Consider the following 22,274-nt stretch of genomic DNA (forward strand, 5'->3'; position numbering starts at 1 on the left):
TAAATATAAAGGGAAGGGTAAACCCCTTTGAAATCCCTCCTGGCCAGGGGAAAGCTCCTCTCACCTGTAAAGGGTTAAGAAGATAAAGGTAACCTCGCTGGCACCTGACCAAAATGACCAATGAGGAGACAAGATACTTTCAAAAGCTGGGAGGAGGGAGAGAAACAAAGGGTCTGTGTGTCTGTCTATATGCTGGTTTCTGCAGGGGATAGACCAGGAATGGAGTCTTAGAACTTTTAGTAAGTAATCTAGCTAGGTATGTGTTAGATTATGATTTCTTTAAATGGCTGAGAAAAGAATTGTGCTGAATAGAATAACTATTTCTGTCTGTGTATCTTTTTTGTAACTTAAGGTTTTGCCTAGAGGGGTTCTCTATGTTTTTGAATCTAATTACCCTGTAAGATATCTACCATCCTGATTTTACAGGGGGGATTTCTTTATTTCTATTTACTTCTATTTTTATTAAAAGTCTTCTTGTAAGAAAACTGAATGCTTTTTCATTGTTCTCAGATCCAAGGGTTTGGGTCTGTGGTCACCTATGCAAATTGGTGAGGCTTTTTATCCAACATTTCCCAGGAAAGGGGGGGTGCAAGTGTTGGGAGGATTGTTCATTGTTCTTAAGATCCAAGGGTCTGGGTCTGTAGTCACCTATGCAAATTGGTGAGGCTTTTTACCAAACCTTGTCCAGGAAGTGGTGAGGCTTTTTACCAAACCTTGTCCAGGAAGTGGGGTGCAAGGTTTTGGGAAGTATTTTGGGGGGAAGGACGCGTCCAAACAGCTCTTCCCCAGTAACCAGTATTAGTTTGGTGGTGGTAGCGGCCAATCCAAGGACAACGGATGGAATATTTTGTACCTTGGGGAAGTTTTGACCTAAGCTGGTAAAGATAAGCTTAGGAGGTTTTTCATGCAGGTCCCCACATCTGTACCCTAGAGTTCAGAGTGGGGGAGGAACCTTGACACCCCGCAAAAGCATATACTGCTTTGTGTTGAAAAATAAAATGAGAAAAAAACCTTTTCAGTTTACTTTATTGAACAAACATAAGGAGACAGGGGGAAGCCACTAGGAGCCCCTGGTGCACAGGATGATTTGAGACTCTTTGCTCAGAGTTCTTACAACACCTCCTATTTGTGCTTTACACCAATTCATCCACTATTCATCCTAGAGGGGGAGAAGAGACAGTTATAAAACAGACAAAATGAACTCAGTGCCTTAGTCCAGAGCAGTAAAATGTTCCAAATAGTCCTCTATTCCACACATCAAACAAAGGAAACTGACACTGAATTAATCAATAAAAGCCCTGGATTTACCATTGTGCTAACATTCTCCTTTGCGCTTTATGCCAATGGGGACTCCAGTTTCACTGGAAAAGAGGAAGAAAGATTAGCCATTATGAGTAAGTACATGGTAGTCACCCTCAAGAGTAAAAACTGTTATAAGGATGCTGTTAAATTAGTTAGATTAACATAAACGATACAGTTTGAGATAATAGAGTGGGCCAACCCTGTTCGTGTATATTTTTTATGATATGTTTTACCATTTGTTCCAATATGAACCTGTCTCTTCCTTAGTCAGCCATATCCACAGGCTGCCCACTCGGGTGCTGGTATTTGTAGTCTGACTCTTCAGTAAGAAACCAAGTCAGAATCTATAAAAATGTATTCCACACCCACATTGTTGGGAGTTACACATTCATAATGACTGAAGAATATACTCTGCTTCCAAGAATCATAACCTGGGAGCAATGGAAAAGAGTCTTGAGAAGCTCATGTAACTGCTGGTGTTTAAGTGTATAGAATGGCACTCATAGGTTTGCTTCACTATTTCTCTTGCTCATACCAGTTGTAAAGTCAGCTGGGCTGCAAGGAATGGGCAAGATTTGTCCTCCTGGCTATTAGGCACTACTCTCAGGGCTGCTAAGAACACAACTAAAGTTGCCCGTTCCTCCAAGTCCCATTTTCAGTGCTCCTTGTGCTGGCTTCCTCAACCCTACTGTGCCTCTCAATGCAGCCCAATAAGGCAGGCAGCGAGGAGAAGACATCCAGTACTGGCAGCTTTACACTCCCTTACCCACCTGTCTGCTGGCCCTGAGCAGCAGGAACAGCACATTCCATGCCCAGGAGGGAGATGTTCTGGGACAATGTGCATACGTGGGCAGGAGGGACAGGACATGATGAGAGGAATGTATGTGGGAGAGACAGGATCTGAGCTGGAGAAATGATGCCATTACTGGACATGACAGTGAACTGTAAAAGCCCATACGGAACAAGGGGCAAGGTCCTCAGCTGTTACAAATCAGCATAGACATCAGTGGAGCAATGCTAGTTTCCCAATGGGAGGATTTGATCCACTAAGAAGTACACGTCTGAGCTTTGTCCCCAGGAATGACATTAGTTCCTGGGACAGGGGGCAGTGTAGAACAATAAATCTGATAGCAGGAAGTTAAGCCTGATGTACTTAATCTGTTTGGAGAAAAGAAAATTCAGAGATGACAAAACAGAGGATTTCAAAAAGGGAAGAGTACGATCAGTAGAAATAAAGTTGGGAAGGAGTATCTTACTTTAAGGTGAATAAACAACAAAATATATTACTGGGTAAGCAGTTTGAAGCAGAGAGTATTAAAAGAATATAGGAAACACACGTGCTGTTTTTCTGGCAAAGGCCCAGTCATTATACATTTTCATTTTCTATCATGTAGGTTATCAAGCATGCAGTGCTTATTGGCCAGGTTTAAATTAGCCAGGTGGTCCCTTTTCTTACTCTGACTCCTGTCACATTCAGGGATTTGTAGTTTGGGGAATTTATGAACATCTTAACTAGAGCCTAAAGCAGATCAAGAAGACACTGGGACCCAGATCCACAAAGGTACTTAGGTGCTTGAATGCCAGACTTAGGCACTGAACTATGGGATTTAGGTGCTTAAGTCCCAGTTTTAGGCTCCACTGCGATCCACAAAATTCCCACCAAACCTTGCAGGCACCTAAACTCACTTGGTACCTACATTTTGAGGGAGAAATATCCCTAGGTGCTTAAGTTTCTGTCTCTGAGCATGCATACTGCTTCCTAAACCCACCTAAGCCCCAGAGTGATTCACTAACTGGGAAAGACAGCCTTTCACCTGCCTATCTCATGTGTGGGGCTCAATCCAATAGGCATGTTCAGAGGCTACCTTCAGTTCTGGGTCCCATTCAAAATCTGGAGGGGTGGTAGTGGTCCCCAATTTATAACTTTTAGCCCTTTGGTTAGAGCATTCACCTGGGATGTAGGAGACCCATGTTCAAATCCCTCCTCTGCCTGAGGCAGAAGAAAGGATTTCAACTAGGGTCTCCCACGCTTCTCAAGAGGTGCTCTAACTTCAGAGATGTGGGATATTCTGATGAGGGCTCCCTCAGGCTCCCTCAGTCTCCCCCGATGAAGCTGTTCCACCGTGGGTAAAAGATTAAAGAGTCATTGGAGCAGGGGGACTGAACCCTAGGTCTCCCAGCTACGTACCCTAACTACCAGGCTATAGGTTCATTCTCTTGCTCACTCTGTCCCAATGACTCTGACTATTTAAGTATTCATAAAAGTCCCTTTGGGGATCTGGGCCTGGGAATATTGGAAGGTAAGCGGAAGAGGACACTCGGGTATTAAACACAATCAAAACAAAGGGCTGTCCATCCTGATCTGTGCATTACAAAAAATATCAATATTAAATAATAATCAAGAGATAAGAAACCTAGGGAAATTGATGTTTCCCTCTATGAAGAAAATACTTAAATGGAAAAGCTGTTATTAGTAGCTCCCACCAGTGATTTCACTTCATCAAAGAAACGATAAAAGTACTTACAAGATTTTTTCACACAGCAAACATTCATTGCTGTGAGTGATGCCGTCTGTTCCACAGACTGGTGCATAGTTCCTTAGACAGCCTCCTCTCCAGGTTCCATCTCGATTTTTGTATTTCCTGCAGTCAGGCTGCAAAATTAATAAGGTGACATTTGAGTGGACATTTTGCACTCTTCACTAGATCTTTTGAGAAGAGAAAGCACACACAGGGGCTATGTTTTTCACTGTTTCCTAAATCTAGAATGGGGTGAGGAAAAAGTAGTTCATTTTGCTGGAAGAAAAGGAAAATACTGCAGATATTTCGCAGGAGAAGGTCTATTTTGTTTTTTTCCACGGTTACAAGTCACTCCCATAATGAGACTAATAACGATAAACCAGAAGACAAAGGCTCAGAGCTAAAAATCTAAGAAGAACCTCAATATTTGCCAGTTTCAAGTCAGTTAAGTAAATAATTGTAATTAACATATATGATATAGAAAGAAATCTCTCTCGCTGTGGCAACAGACATATTTTAAAATATTTCCCCAGTTGTTTCTCTGTATCTCACACATTCTAACCAGTGGTTGTGTCATTTAAAATAGTGTATAAAAGTAATCAGTCTGACTGTGTGGAGACCATCTATCTGAATCGCAGGTATACCCTCTAATTTTAATAGAGCAATGGGATAGTTCTCATTTTTGATGCAACCAGCTTTTCCCATAGTTTTAGGGGAGAAGAGTTTCCCCAACACAGAGAATTTGGCCAAAATATTGTTTGTAGACAGAGATCCTAGGAAATTTACTATTAATAAACACAAAGAACTGTACTTACCTGACGCCCACCTTGAGCGGTGACTCCTGAAAAAACAACAGACAAATATGAATATTGCCAATGATCTGAGATGGTCTATAGATGTCTGTTTGTATTAAATATGGACTTTACAAAAGGAAATATTTAAAATGGACCCTTGAAAGTTAGCAGAATGTGTCCTAGAATTTATTATAAAACATTTAAATGATTCCAAAGAGCAGGTGTGTAAATTTTAAAAAATAATTTCCATCATTTAAGTGTCTAACAGAGGTATCTTATTTCTGCTTTAGTTGCAAATTTCAATGCACCCTTAACTATGGAGCTGTAAGGATGCTTACAGGATAGGAAAGAAAGAATAAGACAAAATCTTTGAAGGAGATTAAATGCAATAGTCTGTGTGTAGAAAAATAGAATGCAGTTTTCAGAGTAACAGCCGTGTTAGTCTGTATTCGCAAAAAGAAAAGGAGTACTTGTGGCACCTTAGAGACTAACCAATTTATTTGAGCATGAGCTTTCGTGAGCTACAGCTCACTTCATCAGATGTATACCGTGGAAACTGCAGCAGACTTTATATATACACAGAGAATATGAAACAATACCTCCTCCCACCCCACTGTCCTGCTGGTAATAGCTTATCTAAAGTAATCGTCAGGTTAGGCCATTTCCAGCACAAATCCAGGTTGCAGTTTCTAACTCAGCAAACATCACCTAATATTACTGGCATTTATGGGTTGTGTATTAACTTTATTAATTAATAAGCATTTTTTATTATTTCACATCACTGATTGTTTTAGGAGTTATGCTCTGCTAAGGAGAAGCATAGCAAAACTAAAACACCTAACAGAATGAAACTAAAAGACCTTTAAAACATGGCAAAAACTAGCTTAGCCCAGCTGAATGCAAATTGTTGATTTCTGTGTCTAAATTATTTAAATCTATGTAATTTCCTGTCATCACATTTTCATCCCATACAATTCCCAGAAGCTTTACAAACAATATCTAGTGCTGAAGTGCAGCCACCTATAGGGTGGAGAGCAATAATCAACATCCCAGTGCACAACAAAGGGGAGGGAAAATTTTGGCCAAGACCACTGGGCACCAACTCCTAATGTGAGGAAAAGTGCCACACCTCACATAGACGACAGGGCTTTAGGCCAAAGTTTCAAACTTACTGGCCTAATTTTCAGAGGTGCTGACCATCTGTAACTCCCACTGACTTCAATGAGATCTGGTCAGCACCTCTGAAAATCAGACCACTTATTTAGGGTTTATGGGCCTGATCTTCAAGAATGCTCAGTACCTGCAGCTCCCATTGACTTCAGTTGGAGTTTAGGGTGCACAGCACCTCTGAAAACCAAGCTCGAACGGCCATATTTTTAAAGGTATTTAGACACCTAAAGATGCAGATAGGTATCCAGTGAGATTTTCAAAAGCACCTATCTGCATCTTTAGGGACCTAAAAACCTTTATAAATCTGGCACTGAGTGCCTAACTTTTGACACCCAATTTTCAAAATGTTTACCTTCATCTTCTCTTTAAGAAAATAAGTGAAAGCAACATTATTATTTAATAGTCAAGATTTCTGATGCCAGAGTTGTCTGCCATAGGGTTTAATACATGACGCAGAGTAGAGAGAGTTACTCACCTAAAATGAAGCAGCAAAATGACAGGAAAAAGAACACAAAGGCACCTTTTAGCTTCATGGTAAAGACAGGTGTTTGGTCTGTGCTGATTCTGTTAGTACTTTGCTGGGTAGGTATCCTTGCAATTAACCCCCGACTGTGTTCGCAGATATATATAGTTCTGTATATCTATAGAAGTAATCAGATTCGGGACCTGGATTAGCAAATCATCTGCAAAGGATATTACTGACACAGGAATTTCTCTGCAGGCAGTTGCAGGCAGGTAGGAATGTTTATTTCAAAACATAATTTGCAGAAAATATGAGGAAAGTTTGCATCACATGGTGACCCTGCCTCAGATCAGCAGCAGAGATTTACGCTCAATTATCTCCAGTTTACTGCCATAAAACTGGACCATTCTGCTACCGTTCACATTTTTAATAGTGATTCCTTAGCTTGGGCTGGTGAAATACAGTAGCCTGTCTATGTAGATTATGATTAGGTCCTACATCAAAACATGACACTCAGCAGTATGGGTTTATATTAAAGACCTCTGTTTCTAAAGGACATTTTCAAAATGAATCACATTATGAGTGGGTCATGGCTTGTGAAACACTTATTTGGTGTGACCAGTATTTGGACAGTAGGTGAAAATATGTTCAGTATTGACTGGCTGCCATGGGGATTTGTGGACTCAATGAATGTCACTTGTCCCATTGTCCTTTGTACAGAACTCTAGAGTCCATGTGAGGCATTCACATTATATAGGGATAAGGGGGAAGCAAGCAATCGCTAATGGGGTAAGATCTCTCAGAAACCTATGGAAATGGATCAAGAGAATGAATTCAGAGAGAGCGCCTGGGTAGTACTGATATCTCAGGAACTCCCTGAAAGGCCTAAGATTATACATGTGCCCCTAGTCAGTGGTGAGCTGGAGCTGGTTCTCACTGGTTCTCTAGAACCGGTTGTTAAATTTAGAAGCCCTTTTAGAACTGGTTGTTCCGCAAGGGACAACCGGTTCTAAAAGGGCTTCTAAATTTAACCGGCCAAAAGTGGCGCCTTAGGCGCCGACACCATGGCTGCTCCAGGGCTGGAGCACCCAAGGGGAAAAGAGCACCCACCGGCAGCTCCCTGCCCCGTCCCTAGCTCACCTCACCTCCGCCCTGCCTCCGCCTCCCCCTGAACGCGCTGCCCCACTCTGCTTCTCCGCCCCCCCCAGGCTTCCTGCGAATCAGCTGTTCGTGCAGGAAGCTGGGACAGGCTGAGAAGCAGGCAGCAGCTTCGCACTCAGGCCCAGGGAGGCAGAGGTGAGCTGGGGCGGGGGGCGCGAGGAGGGCCGCCCGCATTTCAGCAGGTAACCTGGGGTGGGGGCGCAGGGGAACCACTCCCCACCCCAGCTCACCTCTGCCACCCTCGGCCTGAGTGTGAAGCCGCCGCCATCTGCTTCTCAGCCCTCCCAGGCTTCCCGCTGAACAGCTGATTTGTGGGAAGCCCGGGGAGGAGGTGGAGGTGAGGTGAGCTGGGGCCGGGACGGGGTGGGGAGCTGCCGGTGGGTGCTCTGCACCCACCAAATTTTCCCCGTGGGTGCTCTAGCCGCGGAGCACCCAGGGAGTCCGCGCCTAAGGCGCCATTTTTGATGTGATCAGCGGGGGGAGCGGCCACTCCCCCTGCTCCCCCCTAGCTATGCTCCCCCGCCCCTAGAAGCCAGAGGGACCTGCCGGATGTTTCCTGGGAGCTGCCCCAGGTAAGCACCACCGGGACTCCCCACCTTGCCCCCCGGCAGGTCCCTCTGGCTCTTACGGGTGGGGTGGCACCCACTACGGTGGCTCACGAGACCCTTCTGCCCAGTTCTGGGGGCAGTCAGGGGTGGATGGGGCAGGGATCCTGGGGGGGTGGGGGGGTGCGTCAAGGAACGCAGGGGGTTGGATAGGGCAGAAGTCCTGGGGGTCAGGGGTGGGCAACAACCCCTCATGGGGTGAGGCGGGAACCAGTTGTTAAGGTTTTGGCAGCTCATCACTGCCCCTAGTATAGTCATTACTGTGCATCTTGTATAAAGTTAAGGAAGTGTGCTGTAGAGCTCTAATCCTGCGAGATGCTGAACAGCCTCAACTCCAGTTGATGTCAGGATCTGGCCCTAAGTATAATGGGGAAAACACATTGTGCAGGTAAAAAAATCAGTTGTGAACATTTCTCCCTTATTAGGGTATAAACTAGATGAGTGGCCTGTGAGCTCCAGATAGAAACAACATACTCAGCGAATCAAAAAAAATCACCCTCCTGAGGGCTGATTTATAAATAAAAGGGCAACTGCAAATCAATACCATAAGCACTCCCAGCCTAAACCCACTCCTCCAGTTTAGCAGCTTCTGGGATTCTTTCTGTCTTCTCTGTGTTCCACCCACACCCACTTGGACTCTGTTAGAAGCCTTCTCCTTTATATTAAAAGTGGTGTCTAACAAGCCACACCTGAACCAATGAATCAGCAGTAATTAATCTGCAATTCCTGGCTGTGCTCCAAAACCTTCTAAAAAAGTAGGGCAGTGCAAGAGTCATGCCATACAAGGTGTTCTCCAAAACTCACAGATGGTAGCCCCACCAGGTTTTAATTTTCTGTTCACATATTTCACTGCTCTGAAAGCCTTCTCTGTCTTTCAAGAAAGTCTAAGGCAAAACCAAAGTAAAATAATTAGTTGTATTTTTTAAAGGTTTGCAGCTCTCCCTCTTACACACTGGAAGGTTTTAATGATTATTTTCTCCAAATTTTCCTAAAATCCTCAGGGCTAGCCTAGCACTGTGAGATTCTATAAATAAATATTTCTTATTCCTGTTTACAAACATCAGTTTTTTCTTCCCTACAAGAATTTTACAAACAACTTGAGTATTTATTGTACTTTAAATACCAGTTAAATTAGGTAGCACACAATACAAAATAATCTATTGGAAAGTTTAAAAATCTACAGCCATATTTTGAAAAGTAGTCACTGATTTTGGGTAGTGCCTCAAGTTTTGGGTACTCAATTTGAGTCACATTGGGCCTAGTCAATGGGAACTGTCGGTGCTCCTCACCCCTGGAGATAAGACCCAATGTCTCAGGTTTGGGCACCCAAAAATGAGGGAGCCTAAATCACTGTCCACTTTTGAAAACTGTGACCTGGCGAGGTTGGGAGCTCTGCAAATGTTGCATGTATAATGTGATGTTCCTGTGTGGGTTATCAGCAGTGGGATTTGAACTGGGATTGCTGGATTTAAAAAGCATAGGCTGGTTTTTCCGGCACTAAAGAGCTCACCACTCTTGACAACAAATGTAGCAGGTTCCTCAACCTCTATGTGTGGACCAGCCACCACTAGAGAAGCAGTGCTTAATTTGTAATGAAGGAGGTGCTGGGGCTCAAGCAATTAGGTGCCAGGGCTCAAGTAATTTTTTTACTTTCATAACTAACGTGGCAAGCCCAGAGATAACGGGGCTTTGAACTGCCAAGCCTAGAGGTGCCAGGGCTCAGCTCTGGCACAAATTAGGCACTGTAGAGAAGGCCAAAACACCAGACTTAATGGTGTGGAGTAGGAAAGCCTGTGGCTATGTATTTACTCAGGCTAACCACAGGTTAAGCAATTGCAAGTTAGTCTATGCACAGTAGCCTCACTCACTAGAGTGCAACCACATTGTCTGCATCTGCATGCTATGGTCATGCCCCACGTCAGCACAAGAGCTCTGTCTAGTTGTGAGAAATAATACAGATACATAGGTGCATATCCAATATGTCACTGGGCACTAATTCACTGTGTCACTCTATGCTTGCTTTCACAGGGTGCTGTGAGACAAATTAGCTACCCACTCTGAGGATTGTGGGTGGAAATGGTCTAGGCCTGGGAAATAAATTTCCTTGTGGGACCTGAAGTGGTGTGATAGGGCTGAAGGTATGGATTCTGCTTGGGAGCAACAGCTGCCAATTCTTCTGGAATGTGCAGTGTTTCTTTGGTGGGCCTCTGCAGAAGGTGCTGTCAAGAGACGGTAGTAAGCCTTTCAGAAGTGGCTGTTAGCCTGGAGAAGACAGAGGCAGTTACTTGCAGTAACACGCGGAAGTACAACAACAGATTGGGACCATGGAGACTTGGACTGAATCGATGCTGTATTTCAGGGTAGATTCTCCCCAGCCATGCAGACCACTGCTTCTAGACCATGACTGCAAGTGCAGAGTGGTGCACTACATTGTGCTAGAAACATGGGATGACCGGTAGGAGCCCAGGATTTTCCCATGTGTGAGGAGTTTGCCCTGGCCCTGGAGTGGCGGGACACCCAGATGAAAGAGTCACTAATGGTCCAGAAGCATGTTGTTATTGCCTTGTGGAAGTTGGCAACTCCAGGCTGTTAACAGAACTGTTAGCAATCAGTTCGGGCTTTGCAAATCCATGGCTGGTTCAGTAGTCTTGGAAGTTCATGAGGCAATTAATGCTGTGCTCGAGGCCAGGTTTACAGAATTGGGAAATATCCCTGAAATAATTGTGGTGTTTGCATGGATGGGTTCTTGAGCTGTGCAGGTGTGATTGGCAGCATGCCTACATACACATCCTCTGAATGCCATTTGAAGCAAGTGAGTATCTTAACACGAAAGGGTATGATACCATCATCACACAAGCTCTTGTGGACACTGTGGCACATTCATGGACACCTACACAAGATGCGCTGGCAAGGTGCTCTAGATGTCTGGCCTCTTTCCACCTGGGTGAGCTAGTCCATTGTTCTCCTTAATGACATATTGAGAAAGTGCAGGATGGTGGAATGTACCTTTGGCTTACTGAAAGCAAAATAGTGCTGCATACAGACTCATTTAGACTGTAGTATGTTTAATTCCCTACATGTGATTACTGAGGGACAATTTCCACTCATTGATATATTTTGCTTTCCACAACCAAATCTCTGTACAACTTTTCATGAGTGACATACCTGAGTATTCGGATTCTAATACCTAAACCGTATTGTTAAATTTATTCTCCTAAATTTGGGTTATTGCTGATTATGTACTCTATGTATCACATGACTTCTAAAAACAAACTTTGTATTTGTGGATAATCTAAGCACTATACCCAGATGTACAGACACTCTTCTCTCAACCTATGTATTATATAATTTTTTTAACAGTTTTAATAAAATGTTTAATTCCCTACATGTGATTGGGATATGTTGTGTGCTTCACCATGTATATGAGGATAAGGAGGAGGGGGTGGTGCCAGAATGGATTGATGACAATGATGAGTTGGGGGTCTGCTTACTGAGTGGGTTAAGAGGAAAACTTGTGGTTGAACCTGCATTCAATCTTCCATGAAGACAAACAATCTCACGCTACTCGCAATGCTCCCATGGACCCAGAAGTAGCACTGATGTGTAAGGTCTGAACTGAAGGTAGCTGCATCCAGCCATCCTTGACAGGGCCTCTCCTTTGAACAGTGAAAACCAGCAGTGGGGAGCTGGTAGACTCTGCTGAAAAGATAAATTTGTTCTTTGTTGATGTTCTGTAGAAATTTAAAATCTAGAACTTGCTGACAGAACATTAGTTGCAGCACTAGATGGCACCAGCGTAGCATACATACATACCTACTCTCTCCCAAGCGCAGATACAGCTAGCATCTGGATATTAGGATATTGAGTATGTAGAAGGACATAGGACAAGAACCAAACTTTACTTGGCAAACAAAATTTTCATGCCTCACTCCTTGGCAGAAATTCAGGGTGACTAATATGTGAGAGTGAGAGTCTACAGTGAAAACTCACCAGAAGCTCCCTTGCCTGTGAAGGACATGTTCTGACTTCCCATTTCTAACAAGAATACATAGACCTAAAGAAGGGAAGAACTGCTTTGCTGATGATAAATGGGACTGTCCCATGAGGGGATTAGTATTAATTACTATGGAGGGATAGAAGTGTCAGAACTTTGCAGGGGGTAAAATCTAGAATATTTTCTGTATATTTTGTAGAATCTTGATTCTCTGAACATGTTACCCAGACTTCCATATCTCCTAATAGCTATTTAATTGCTAATGCTGTAAATAATCCACAACCTTGCTTATCAAAACTTACTCCAGGCCTCCTATAAGATTTGGAGAATTGAGGTTGCATATTGTATTGTATCTTCAGCTAGTCCCACCTCTGTCTCCCATCCCTGAAGTTGTTTGTGTGCAGGAATCCCTCAGCTGTTATAAAGGCATAAGAGCATCATGGAATAAGGTGTCATTTCCAGGAGTGAAAGTGGGCCGGTACGGGCCAGTACATAGCCCATGCTAAAGCGTTCCGCAGCAGCGCTTTAATGTCATTGCCCCTTTTGCCCCCCTGGCTGCTGGTGGGGGTGTGGGGGGGAGAAAAGTGGCAGCTGCCCCGGGGCTGGAGATTTAAAAGGGTCCGGGACTCCTGGCCGCCGCTATCACGGCAGCAGCTGGAGCCCCGGGCCCTTTTAAATCGTCGCCGGATGGGCTGGTTGTGGGATACTGACCCCCTAGCTCCGCCCCTTCCGCCTGAGGCCCCACCCCTTCCGGGGGCTGGAGCTGGTCCACACACCAGTAAGAATTTAATATTACTTTCATCCCTCATCATTTCTTTTGATGTGTTCCTGACACCGTTCATTTCAGAATCAAACAACTCAATTCCCAAACCACCTCCACAGCAATTTAATACAAGTACTATATAAAGTAGATTCAAAAGGTTAAAAAAACTGAAATCTAAGACCATTATGTTGGAAATGAAAGATTTTTAATGAGTTCTATTGTGACAGAACAGGAAAGCATCTTGTTAAGATTTTAATCTTAGGTCTTTAGATGTTTGCTTAGGACATCAACAATTTAACAGATCTCTCTTGGATTATGAAAATATACACTTTAGCATATGCAATGTACACTTCACCTTTAAGGATGGTTGGCAAGTTAATTTGGATGACTAGTGTTGCATGTATCTTCGAGGCACAACTTTGTGTTACCAGAAATCTGTCCATACCTTCAAAGTATTTACCCAGCATGAAGGGACTGATGAAAATCCTGATAGCTGCCCAGGTAGCTATCTAAGGGGATGGTGAGGAGAGTAAGGTGAATGTATGGGTGCAGCCTGGATTATTATTTGATCAGCAGCTCCTTGGACTGATTCCAGGGGAACACTGATATTAACTCAGGTCCTCCACTGTGTGTGTTTCCTGTGGACTCCCCACTAGAATCCAATCCCAGAACACATTTATTATCAAATTGATTCTTTTAATTTTGGATTATTCATTTCATAGAGAATGAAGAGAAAAGTTTGTTTGTGGGATTCCTTGAGGGAATCATTGAATAATGTTTTGTGGTGATAAAAGAACAAAGGCAAAAATTTCTGCTAAATTTGCTTTATTGAACCGCCAATTCAAGACAGTAATGCCATCAGGAATGCTGGATGAACAGGACAAATGGCAACTATATCTTTACATAAAGGAATCAGAAGAATTTATCATTTATACTGAAGCATAATATTTTCTATTTTATGCCAATTCTTCCATTAGTTGATCTAGAGAGAGACAATATTTAGAGTTGTTAGGATGAGTGACGTATAAAAGCTTAACTAGAACAGAGGGAAAATGGAGATAATGATCTCAATGCAACAGTCTTGTATGAGCAAATTCTCAAAAATGCCTTCTAATCTAAACATTATCTATTTGATTTAGATTTCACAAGATAAAATTCCACAGAGTCCTTCATTCTTCCATGGTAGATCAATTCAGTTCCCCCCACAATTTACTGTGCATAGGTCTCTCAGAATCAGCAGATGGTCCTGTTTCCTCTGCATGAACATTTAAGTTTTTATGACAATTTTTGTCAGAGTAAGATTTTACATATCTCCTCAGTCAATATTTTCCACCCTCACTACTTGGTTAGTTTGCTGTGTGCAAATTAATTGCTGCTCTCCACCCAAGTGATGACTACATAATTGGTGTTATGTGTACATACTATAGTTTGTAAAGTCTTTGGGAGGAAAAGCACTATATTAGTGTAAATATAATATGTGTAGATTTACCTTTCGGTTACATACGCCTTCATGTTTTATGCCAATGTTAACTCCAGTTATCCTTGAAAAGAGAAAAATTAAGCATAATGTGTATTTCTTCAAAATAAAACATCTCATTGTCACATGTAAAAAAATAAAGGAAATGGACTGTATAGTACAAGACATTTGATGAGACAGACATATTCATATTAATCCTCTCTGATATCTTGATCAGTTATCTGGCATGTTTTGCCAATTTTTTGCCTCACCAAGGGGCCCATGCCACCAAGTATTAATACTTGTCCCCAGTCTCTCTCAATTCACAGAGTTTTGGAACCCATGATCTTTGCCTAGCGAGTGCTACTTAGTTGATGGTGAGTCCCTTCATCATAACAAAAGGCCAAGTACAGTTCCAAGCACAGTTCCCATAATCAGGGTAATAACAATTTATTCTTCCTGCCCCAATAACAGAGACACTGGGGATCCCACAGCAGCCAAAGTAACCATTTGGGCAGCTATGGCCTCACTCTAGGCGGGGTGGGTGTGCCTATGCAAATGAGATTGGCCCCTGAAGTTCTTTTCCACAACTTGCCACACCTCACCACCAGATGTCAGGGTGGAGCTCATCCTGACTCTGCTTACATAGTTATATGACATTATAACCCCATTTGTTGTTGGGAGTAATAAGTCATCTGTTGTAAGACTCATCTATTGAGCTAACATAGCACCTTTCTTTAAGCAATGAGGCTTCTCTAGGAAGCAGGTAATTTGATCTCCATTTTACATATTGGGAAGAAAGTCAGAGTGGGCCAGATTCTCCATCCCTACTTTTCTGCACCCACAGCTATTACTTTAGTATGATACTGTGCTGAGAAAACTTTGAGATGGGAGTAAAGAGGCTCTTTAAACCCCCTTATGCTGCCACTGTGGCATAAGTGGACCATGTCATGAAGTATAATCAGGGCTACAGATATTATAAGACCTTCTGATAATGGAGACGGTTGTGGAGAAAACGTTTAGACAGGCGTACTCTGTGGGGATCTTTAATTTCTATTATGCTGCCACTGCGTCATGAACTGACCACTTCAAGAAGCAGAATCAGGGGCCAGAGAGATTACAAGACCTTCCCAAGGTCATGCAGAAAGTCTGTGACATAAACAGGAATAGAACCCGAGTTTCATATCTCCCCAGCTTTCCTTTTACCACAAAGGCCATACTTTCAACCCATCTCTTTGCTGTATAATAAATAATTAAAATGCCCCAATCACCATGGTTTCCAAGTCCCACCATATTCACTGTCATAAGAAACACCATCTGCTTCACTGAAAAAACATAATCAGTTAGATCAGCCCTTCTTTCTTCCAAGGGTGATAAATCAGTTGCCTATAATTAATCTGGGTGCGGAGAGGTGGTGGGGGCAGGGAGGAAGGCAAGGAGGTGGGATTTGTGTTGGGGGTCATGAGATCTGGAAAATCAAGGTCCTGTCTTCTCTAAGTGACCATTACAGATCCCAAAGCCTTTTGCGTAAGAGTAGCATTTTTCCATCTATCAAGTGTTATCAACATTTTTGTGACCAGGATTTATACTGTGTGACATGTCAATTTTAATGATAATTAATAAAAAATGTGCCATTACCTTCTCCTTACATTTTCCTTTATGCGCCAGACCTATGGTAGCCCCATTTCTACAGGATGAAAAGTTGAAAGAGAGAAGACAATTATTGTCAGTGAATAATAAAATTGTCTACCTGGTGAGTAAAACTCTCCAGAATTCACTATGAAATTACAGAAATAGTTAAGAACATATGGAATATTTCAGAGGGATGATTTGTAATGATCAAATTCTCTCTGATATAATCTCAGAAGTTACTGGGAATGTGAGGCTCATCATCCCGATGGAAGTCACCATGGATCTGATGTTAACCAATCATGGATTCCCATTGTGATCTGGGATTTGTAGTTAGGTGCATGCATAAAGATAAACCTATTAACTAGAGTGGTGGTTATCAACCAGTGGTCTGGGGCCCCCTGGAGGGCCAAGAACAGGTTTCAGGGGGTCCGCCAAGCATGACCGGCGCTAGACTCACTAGGACCCCGGGCAGAAAGCCAAAGCCCCACCACACAGGACTGCAGCCCAGGGTCCCGAGCCCTGCCACCTCGGGCTGAAGCTGAACCCTGAGCAACTTAGCTTCACAGGGCCCCCTGTGGTGTGGGGCTCCAAGCAATTGCCCTGCTTGCTACCCCCTAATGCTAGCCCTGGCTTTTATATGCAGAAAACCAGTTGTGGCACAGCTGATCCGTGGAGTTTTTATAGCATGTTGGGGGAAAGGGGGCCTCAGAAAGTAAAAGGTTGAGAACCCCTGAGCTAGAGGATAGCGCAGGGGTGGGCAAACTACAGCCCATCAGGGATTTGGATCTGTCCCATGGGATTGCCACCCCCGTGGCGCCGCAGGGCTAAGGAAGTCTCTCTGCCTGCCCTGGCCCTGCGCCGATCCCGGAAGCGGCCAGCACCACATCCCTGCAGCCTCTGGGGCAGGAGGGAGCAGAGGGCTCCACGCGCTGCTCTCGCCTGCAGGCACCACCTTCCACAGCTCCCATTGGCCAGGAACGGGGAACCGCAGCCAAAGGGAGCTGTGGGGGAGGTACCCACAGGCGAGGGCAGCACGCGTAGCCCTCTGCTCCCCCCATCCTCCAGAGGTGGCAGGGACGTGGTGCTGGCCGCTTCCGGGAGCAGCGTGGGGCCAGGGCAGGCAGGCAGCCTGCCTTAGCCCCGCTGCTGCCACCCTGGAGCCGCTCAAAGTAAGCAGTGCCGGGCCAGAGCCTGCACCCCAAACCCCTCCTGCACCCCGCAACCCAACTCCCTGCCCTGAGTCCCCTAACCCCCGCCTTAAGCCCCTTGTTGCACTCCTCCTGCACCCCAACCCCCTGCCCTGAGCCCTTTCTGCACACTGCACCCCCTCCCACACCATGCACTCCCTCCCGCACCCCAACCCCTTGCCCTGAGCCCTTTCTGCACACTGCACCCCCTCCCACACCACGCACCGCCTCCCGCACCCCAACCCCAGCCCTATATTCATGGCCCTGCATGCAATTTCCCCACCCAAATGTGGCCCTCAGGCCAAAAAGTTTGCCCATCCCTGGGATAGTGGATCATATTAGCTATGGTGTCCGGGGGACATAGGGGTTAACCAGAAGAGGTCAAAAGAATATGGATGTAAGTCAGGGACTCAGCTACCTCAGGACATTGATATATCCCTGTATAAAGAAAATGCTTATACAAGAGAACTATTCTTAGCATCTCTTACCATTGATTCAGTTATTCCAAAGGTAATATTCAAGGACTTACAAGATTTCTGCACACAGCAGACATTCATTGCTATAAGTGACACCATCAGTTCCACAGACTGGTGCATAGATTCGTGGGCAGGATATCTTGCGTGGGTATCTACTGCAATCAATCTGATAAATGAAGAAGTAGTTATCTGAGTGAAGATTTGGAAGCATTTCAGGGCAGAAACAGCATCTCCTTATGTGGTGCCATAAGACAGTGAAGCCCTGAACCTGGTTGGAGTCAACTGCTATTAATGACTTCACAGTGTACAAATATTTCCAGCTGGAATATAGGAATACTTATTCTAGTGGTGGATTAAAAAGTTCACTTACTGTTTACTTCATTCTCATTAGTACAAGAATATGAAGAGAGACTACATGGATACTACTAATAGAGTTTTACAATTTCATTCTTATAAACGTCTTGGTTTACTCCCCTTTACTGTGTTGGCAGCCTTGGGATTTGGAATATATTTTGCTTTCAGGTGGAGGGGATGGCTTTGTGTTTTAAATTGAAACCCTGAAATACATCTTTTTGCCTGGAATCAGAGGCTGAAATATTATCAGTTAGATCAGCCCTTCTTTCTCCCAAAGGTGATAAACCAGTTGCCTATAGTCAATGTGTGTGTGGAGGAAAGGTGGAGGCAGGGAGAGCAATGGGGTTTATGTTGGGGGTGATGAGATCTGGCATACCAAGTTTCTGTCTCCTGTAAGTCAGTATTACAAAGCCCATGGTCCTTTTTGTAAGAGTAGGATATTCCATGCGTCTTTGCTAGTACTTCTCCCCTCCTTACCTCTGGGGTACTGTGCTCTGTAATTTGGAACTACTCTCTGCCCAAGTGAGAGTTGCATTTCCATGATGCTCTATGAATATCGTGTAGTTAGTAAAGCATTTGGAAGGAAAAACACTATGCTAATGAAAAATAGAATACACTTGGATTTACCTTTTTCATACATACTCCCTTATGCAGTAGGTTAAATTTGCCTCCAGTTTCCCTTGAAACACAAAAAGAGATCAAAATGAATGTCCCTGCACAGCAATACATCTCATAAGATCACTGTGGAATTACACAGAAGTACATGGGATGTATAACATGTGATTGGGACAGATATATTCATATTAATATTCTTTGACCACTCTAAGTTTTCAGCATTCCTGTATCATTTGCCGCAGTAGATCTAATTCTTGCTAATAGAAAATATTGATTTATTTACTCACCATTTTCTGGTGCACAAAAACATATGTTGTTGTACGTCACACCATTGGTGCCACAGACAGGATGGTACTCTGTCGTACAGAGGAAGGTTTGGCCCTTTGCTTCTGGATAAGCACTGCAATCATTCTGCAACTGTAAATATATAATTTTCTAGACACACAGATGAATACATGATGATAACTATTAGTGTTCATTCTTTTGGGGTGTATTAGAGTAGTGATTCTCAACCAGGAGTCTGGTGCCCCCTCGGGAGCCGCGAGCAGGTTTCAGGGGGTCCACCAAGCAGAACCAGCACTAGACTCACTTAGGCCAGGGCAGATGGATGGGGCTGAAGCCCAGGGCCCTGAGCCCCGCCAGCCAGGACTGAAGCCTGAGCAATGTAGCTTCACAGAGACCCCTGTGTCATGGGGCCCCAGGCAATTGCCATACTTGCTACCCCCTAATGCCAGCCCTGGCTTTAGAAGGTAGAAGAACAGTTGTGACACAGGTGAGAGTAGGATTTTTCCATGTGTCTTTGCTAGTACTTCTCCCCTCCCTACCACTGGGATACTGTGCTCTGTAGTTTGGAACTACTTTCTGCCCAAGTGCTAGTTGCATTTCCATGATGCTCTATGAATATCGTGTAGTTAGTAAAGCATTTGGAAGGAAAAACACTATGTACAGCAGTGGGTTTTGCCCTTTGGTGGTTTTGGATAAGCACAACAATCATTCTGTAACTGTAAATATATTATTTTCTAGACATATAGATGAATGAAAGATAACCGTTACTGTTCATTCTTTTAGGGGTATATTAGTTCCATAATAGCCAGCATTACTATCTACTATCAATGTGGTAAACTCAGCGACTGACCATATGAAACACATGGGGATATCCTCTTTCCTATAGAAAGTGAACTTTTTAATCCACCCCCAAAATAAGTATTCCTATATCCCAGCTGGAAATATCAGTACCACAGTACCAATATATAATAACTAATAGCAATAATGATAATAACTGGGGTCATTTTGCTTTTTGATTAACCCAGCCCTGCCCACTACTCTGTTTGAAGTAGGTTCCTAGACTGCACTCATCACTAATATCTGAAGACCTTCTTAACTAGTTTTAGTGTTTCTTCCGACACGGAAAAGTTGGCCACAATGCAATTCCCTAATGATTAGGGGAGAGTGAAAATTACTAAACAGGAAGAGTTGGACTAACCTGATTCGGAGGTTCACTGGCAATACCTAGAAGAAAAATATGGATACTCAATGTACAGTGAGACAAATCCCTGCAACGGAAATCAGGTTATAAGCATTAATTCAAGAAAAATGTTCATTGAACTCTTTTTCTGCAACAAATGGGCCATATGTGGGGTTTTGCACCATTTGAAAATATAATAAGGGGCTTATCATTTGCTTATTATTACTATACATTTTTCAGGTTTTCTACTCCACTGAAGATGCAGGGTAACTAATAGCACCTTACAACTTTTGAAAACTTTTTTTTTCTTCTAAGCCTGATCATTCAAAAACCTTTTCAGTCATTGGCACTGTTTAGGAGTTCTCAGCGCATGGATCCAGTGCTTCACATGACGCGTTGTGCAGAGGAGTGGGAATAAGGCAGGAAAGTTACAAGCCAGGAAGTTAACTTTATGCTTAGAAATCCATTGAAGTCAATGGATGTTAAGCAGGTCCTTAATATTTAGTCTTCTCAGTAACATCTTTCAAAATGATTTCAATTCTTTTTGGAATGAGTCCTTTCACAAATTTGATGTCCCAGTTATACACATGGCATCTGAATCCAAGTTCTTTGAATATTAACCTGATCCTTAATAAGTAATGTATGATGTAGCATGTTAACATTTTATGGTAACTTTGCCATAATAAGAAGTGTTTTAAAAAACGGAAAATTCAAAAACTTGAAGAATGTCTACCTTCTGAATAGCTGGTTGAAAAATGAAGGTGCCGGGGGAGGGGAGGAATTTCACCAAAAATCACTGAAATTTCCCCCAAGTTTTTTGGAATTTTGAATTTCATTGATATTTTGAAACTGAATGTTTTACCACCATCTCTAGTTGCAACCAATTGTCATATGGTACATTTCACAGCACCATGGGAAAGGGGAGATTTTGTCAAAGGACATTAACATTAACCTGTACTCTTATGGTTCCCTGGATTGTCTACTATCCAAGCAAAACAGGCTGGATCTCAGGATTCTTCTTAAAAACAAGCATATCACTGACCTTATCCTTTAATAGTCAAGGCTTCCAGAGGACTAGGAAGCAGCAAACACATGGCTCTATAGTAGGGTGACCAGATGTCCCGATTTTATAGGAACAGTCCCAATTTTGGGGTCTTTTTCTTATATAGGCTCCTATTACCCCCACCCCATCCCGATTTTTCACATTTGCTGTCTGGTCACCCTACTCTAAAGAGGCTACAACAAAGAGTACTCACCTGAGAAGCAACATAAAAGTACCAGAGGGAGGACCATGAAGACACCAGCTGTCTTCATGGTGGAGATGCTCAATCTAGGTTAACTGCTCTGCTCTGCTCAGTAGATACAGTCCACCCCAGAGGGAGCGCTCATATATTTATACTCAAGGCCAGAACCTCCATCCTGATTAGAAAATCACATGCAAAAGCCACCAATGATACTGTATACCAGAACAAGGGTTTTTTTTGTTTTGTTTTTTTTGAGGAAGTCCCAGTATGCTTGGAATGATACATTCTTTCTCAACCTTCCCTTTGGCATCTTGTTCTTTTGTGCCAAACAATTCTGCATTTTCATAAGCATTGTGGGTTGATGCATGACAAGAAAAAAAAAAAGAGAAAAAAAAAAACTACAGACCACAGTGAGTCTTTTGATAATGTACAGGTTTTTGTGGAAATTTTCATTATGGGCCTCATAAACTACCCAGTAAACTGTCTTTGCATTGTTAAGAAACCCTTTAGGTTTCTTCACACCTTAGGTTCTCTTTAGGTTCCTTCACACCCTACAAGGGCACTGTACAAATGCAGCATGTATTGGCTGATTGCTGTGTATTTCCAATTATACTCCAAATTTCTTAAAATGGACTGTTCCACTCCAACCACCAGTTTCCAAGATGACAGTTACCTTTCTTTCATAGCTCAGAATTCATCCCCCTTTGAAACATTCAGTTGCTCCAGGTTCTATTCAACACGTTGCTGTTGATTTATAGTCCTACAGGGCCTGATCCTTGTCTACCTGGCACTATTTCAAGATATTCAGCATTGTCATACCCATGGATGCTACAGCTGTAGACAAATAGAACAGATGAGGAAAATGATGGATCCTGTCTAAGCAGTTCTCAGGTTCTTGCCTCCCTAAGTATCACTGCCCAGATTCACTTACCTCAGAGGTTATATTATTTTCCTGATTAAATCTCTCTATATATGTTCAGTGTTCAAGTATAAGAAGAGCGAGAGCCAAAACTGTTCAACATTCAGGCTTTATTCCTTCCTCCACGCACACAGTCTTCTCTCATCAAGCACTTC

At 43.2% G+C, this 22,274-nt stretch overlaps 1 protein-coding gene across 1 annotated transcript; it reads right to left on the minus strand.

The window, feature by feature from the left end:
- Nucleotides 1-1,315: 1,315 nt before the first annotated feature.
- Nucleotides 1,316-21,270, minus strand: LOC144269215 (ovomucoid-like). The gene is made up of 7 exons (XM_077824732.1): nt 21,213-21,270; nt 19,975-20,000; nt 18,779-18,908; nt 17,576-17,711; nt 14,261-14,312; nt 4,637-4,662; nt 1,316-1,361 (listed from the first exon to the last, which is right to left on the minus strand). The coding sequence occupies exons 1-7, from the start codon at nt 21,268-21,270 to the stop codon at nt 1,316-1,318; spliced, it is 474 nt and encodes a 157-aa protein (XP_077680858.1).
- Between the last annotated feature and the right edge of the window lie 1,004 nt (nt 21,271-22,274).

The sequence above is a fragment of the Eretmochelys imbricata genome, chromosome 8, assembly GCF_965152235.1.
Source record: "Eretmochelys imbricata isolate rEreImb1 chromosome 8, rEreImb1.hap1, whole genome shotgun sequence".
Taxonomy (NCBI): domain Eukaryota; kingdom Metazoa; phylum Chordata; order Testudines; family Cheloniidae; genus Eretmochelys; species Eretmochelys imbricata.

What these genes read in the sequence shown, in the direction of transcription:
- LOC144269215 (XM_077824732.1), bottom strand. Translation starts at nt 21,270, where the DNA reads ATGAAGACAGCTGGTGTCTTCATGGTCCTCCCTCTGGTACTTTTATGT. An exon ending in ACTTTTATGTTGCTTCTCAG is followed by an intron (nt 20,001 to 21,212) that starts GTGAGTACTCTT and finishes TTTTTCTTCTAG; the next exon opens with GTATTGCCAGTGAACCTCCG. An exon ending in TTTTTGTGCACCAGAAAATG is followed by an intron (nt 17,712 to 18,778) that starts GTGAGTAAATAA and finishes ATCTTCACTCAG; the next exon opens with ATAACTACTTCTTCATTTAT.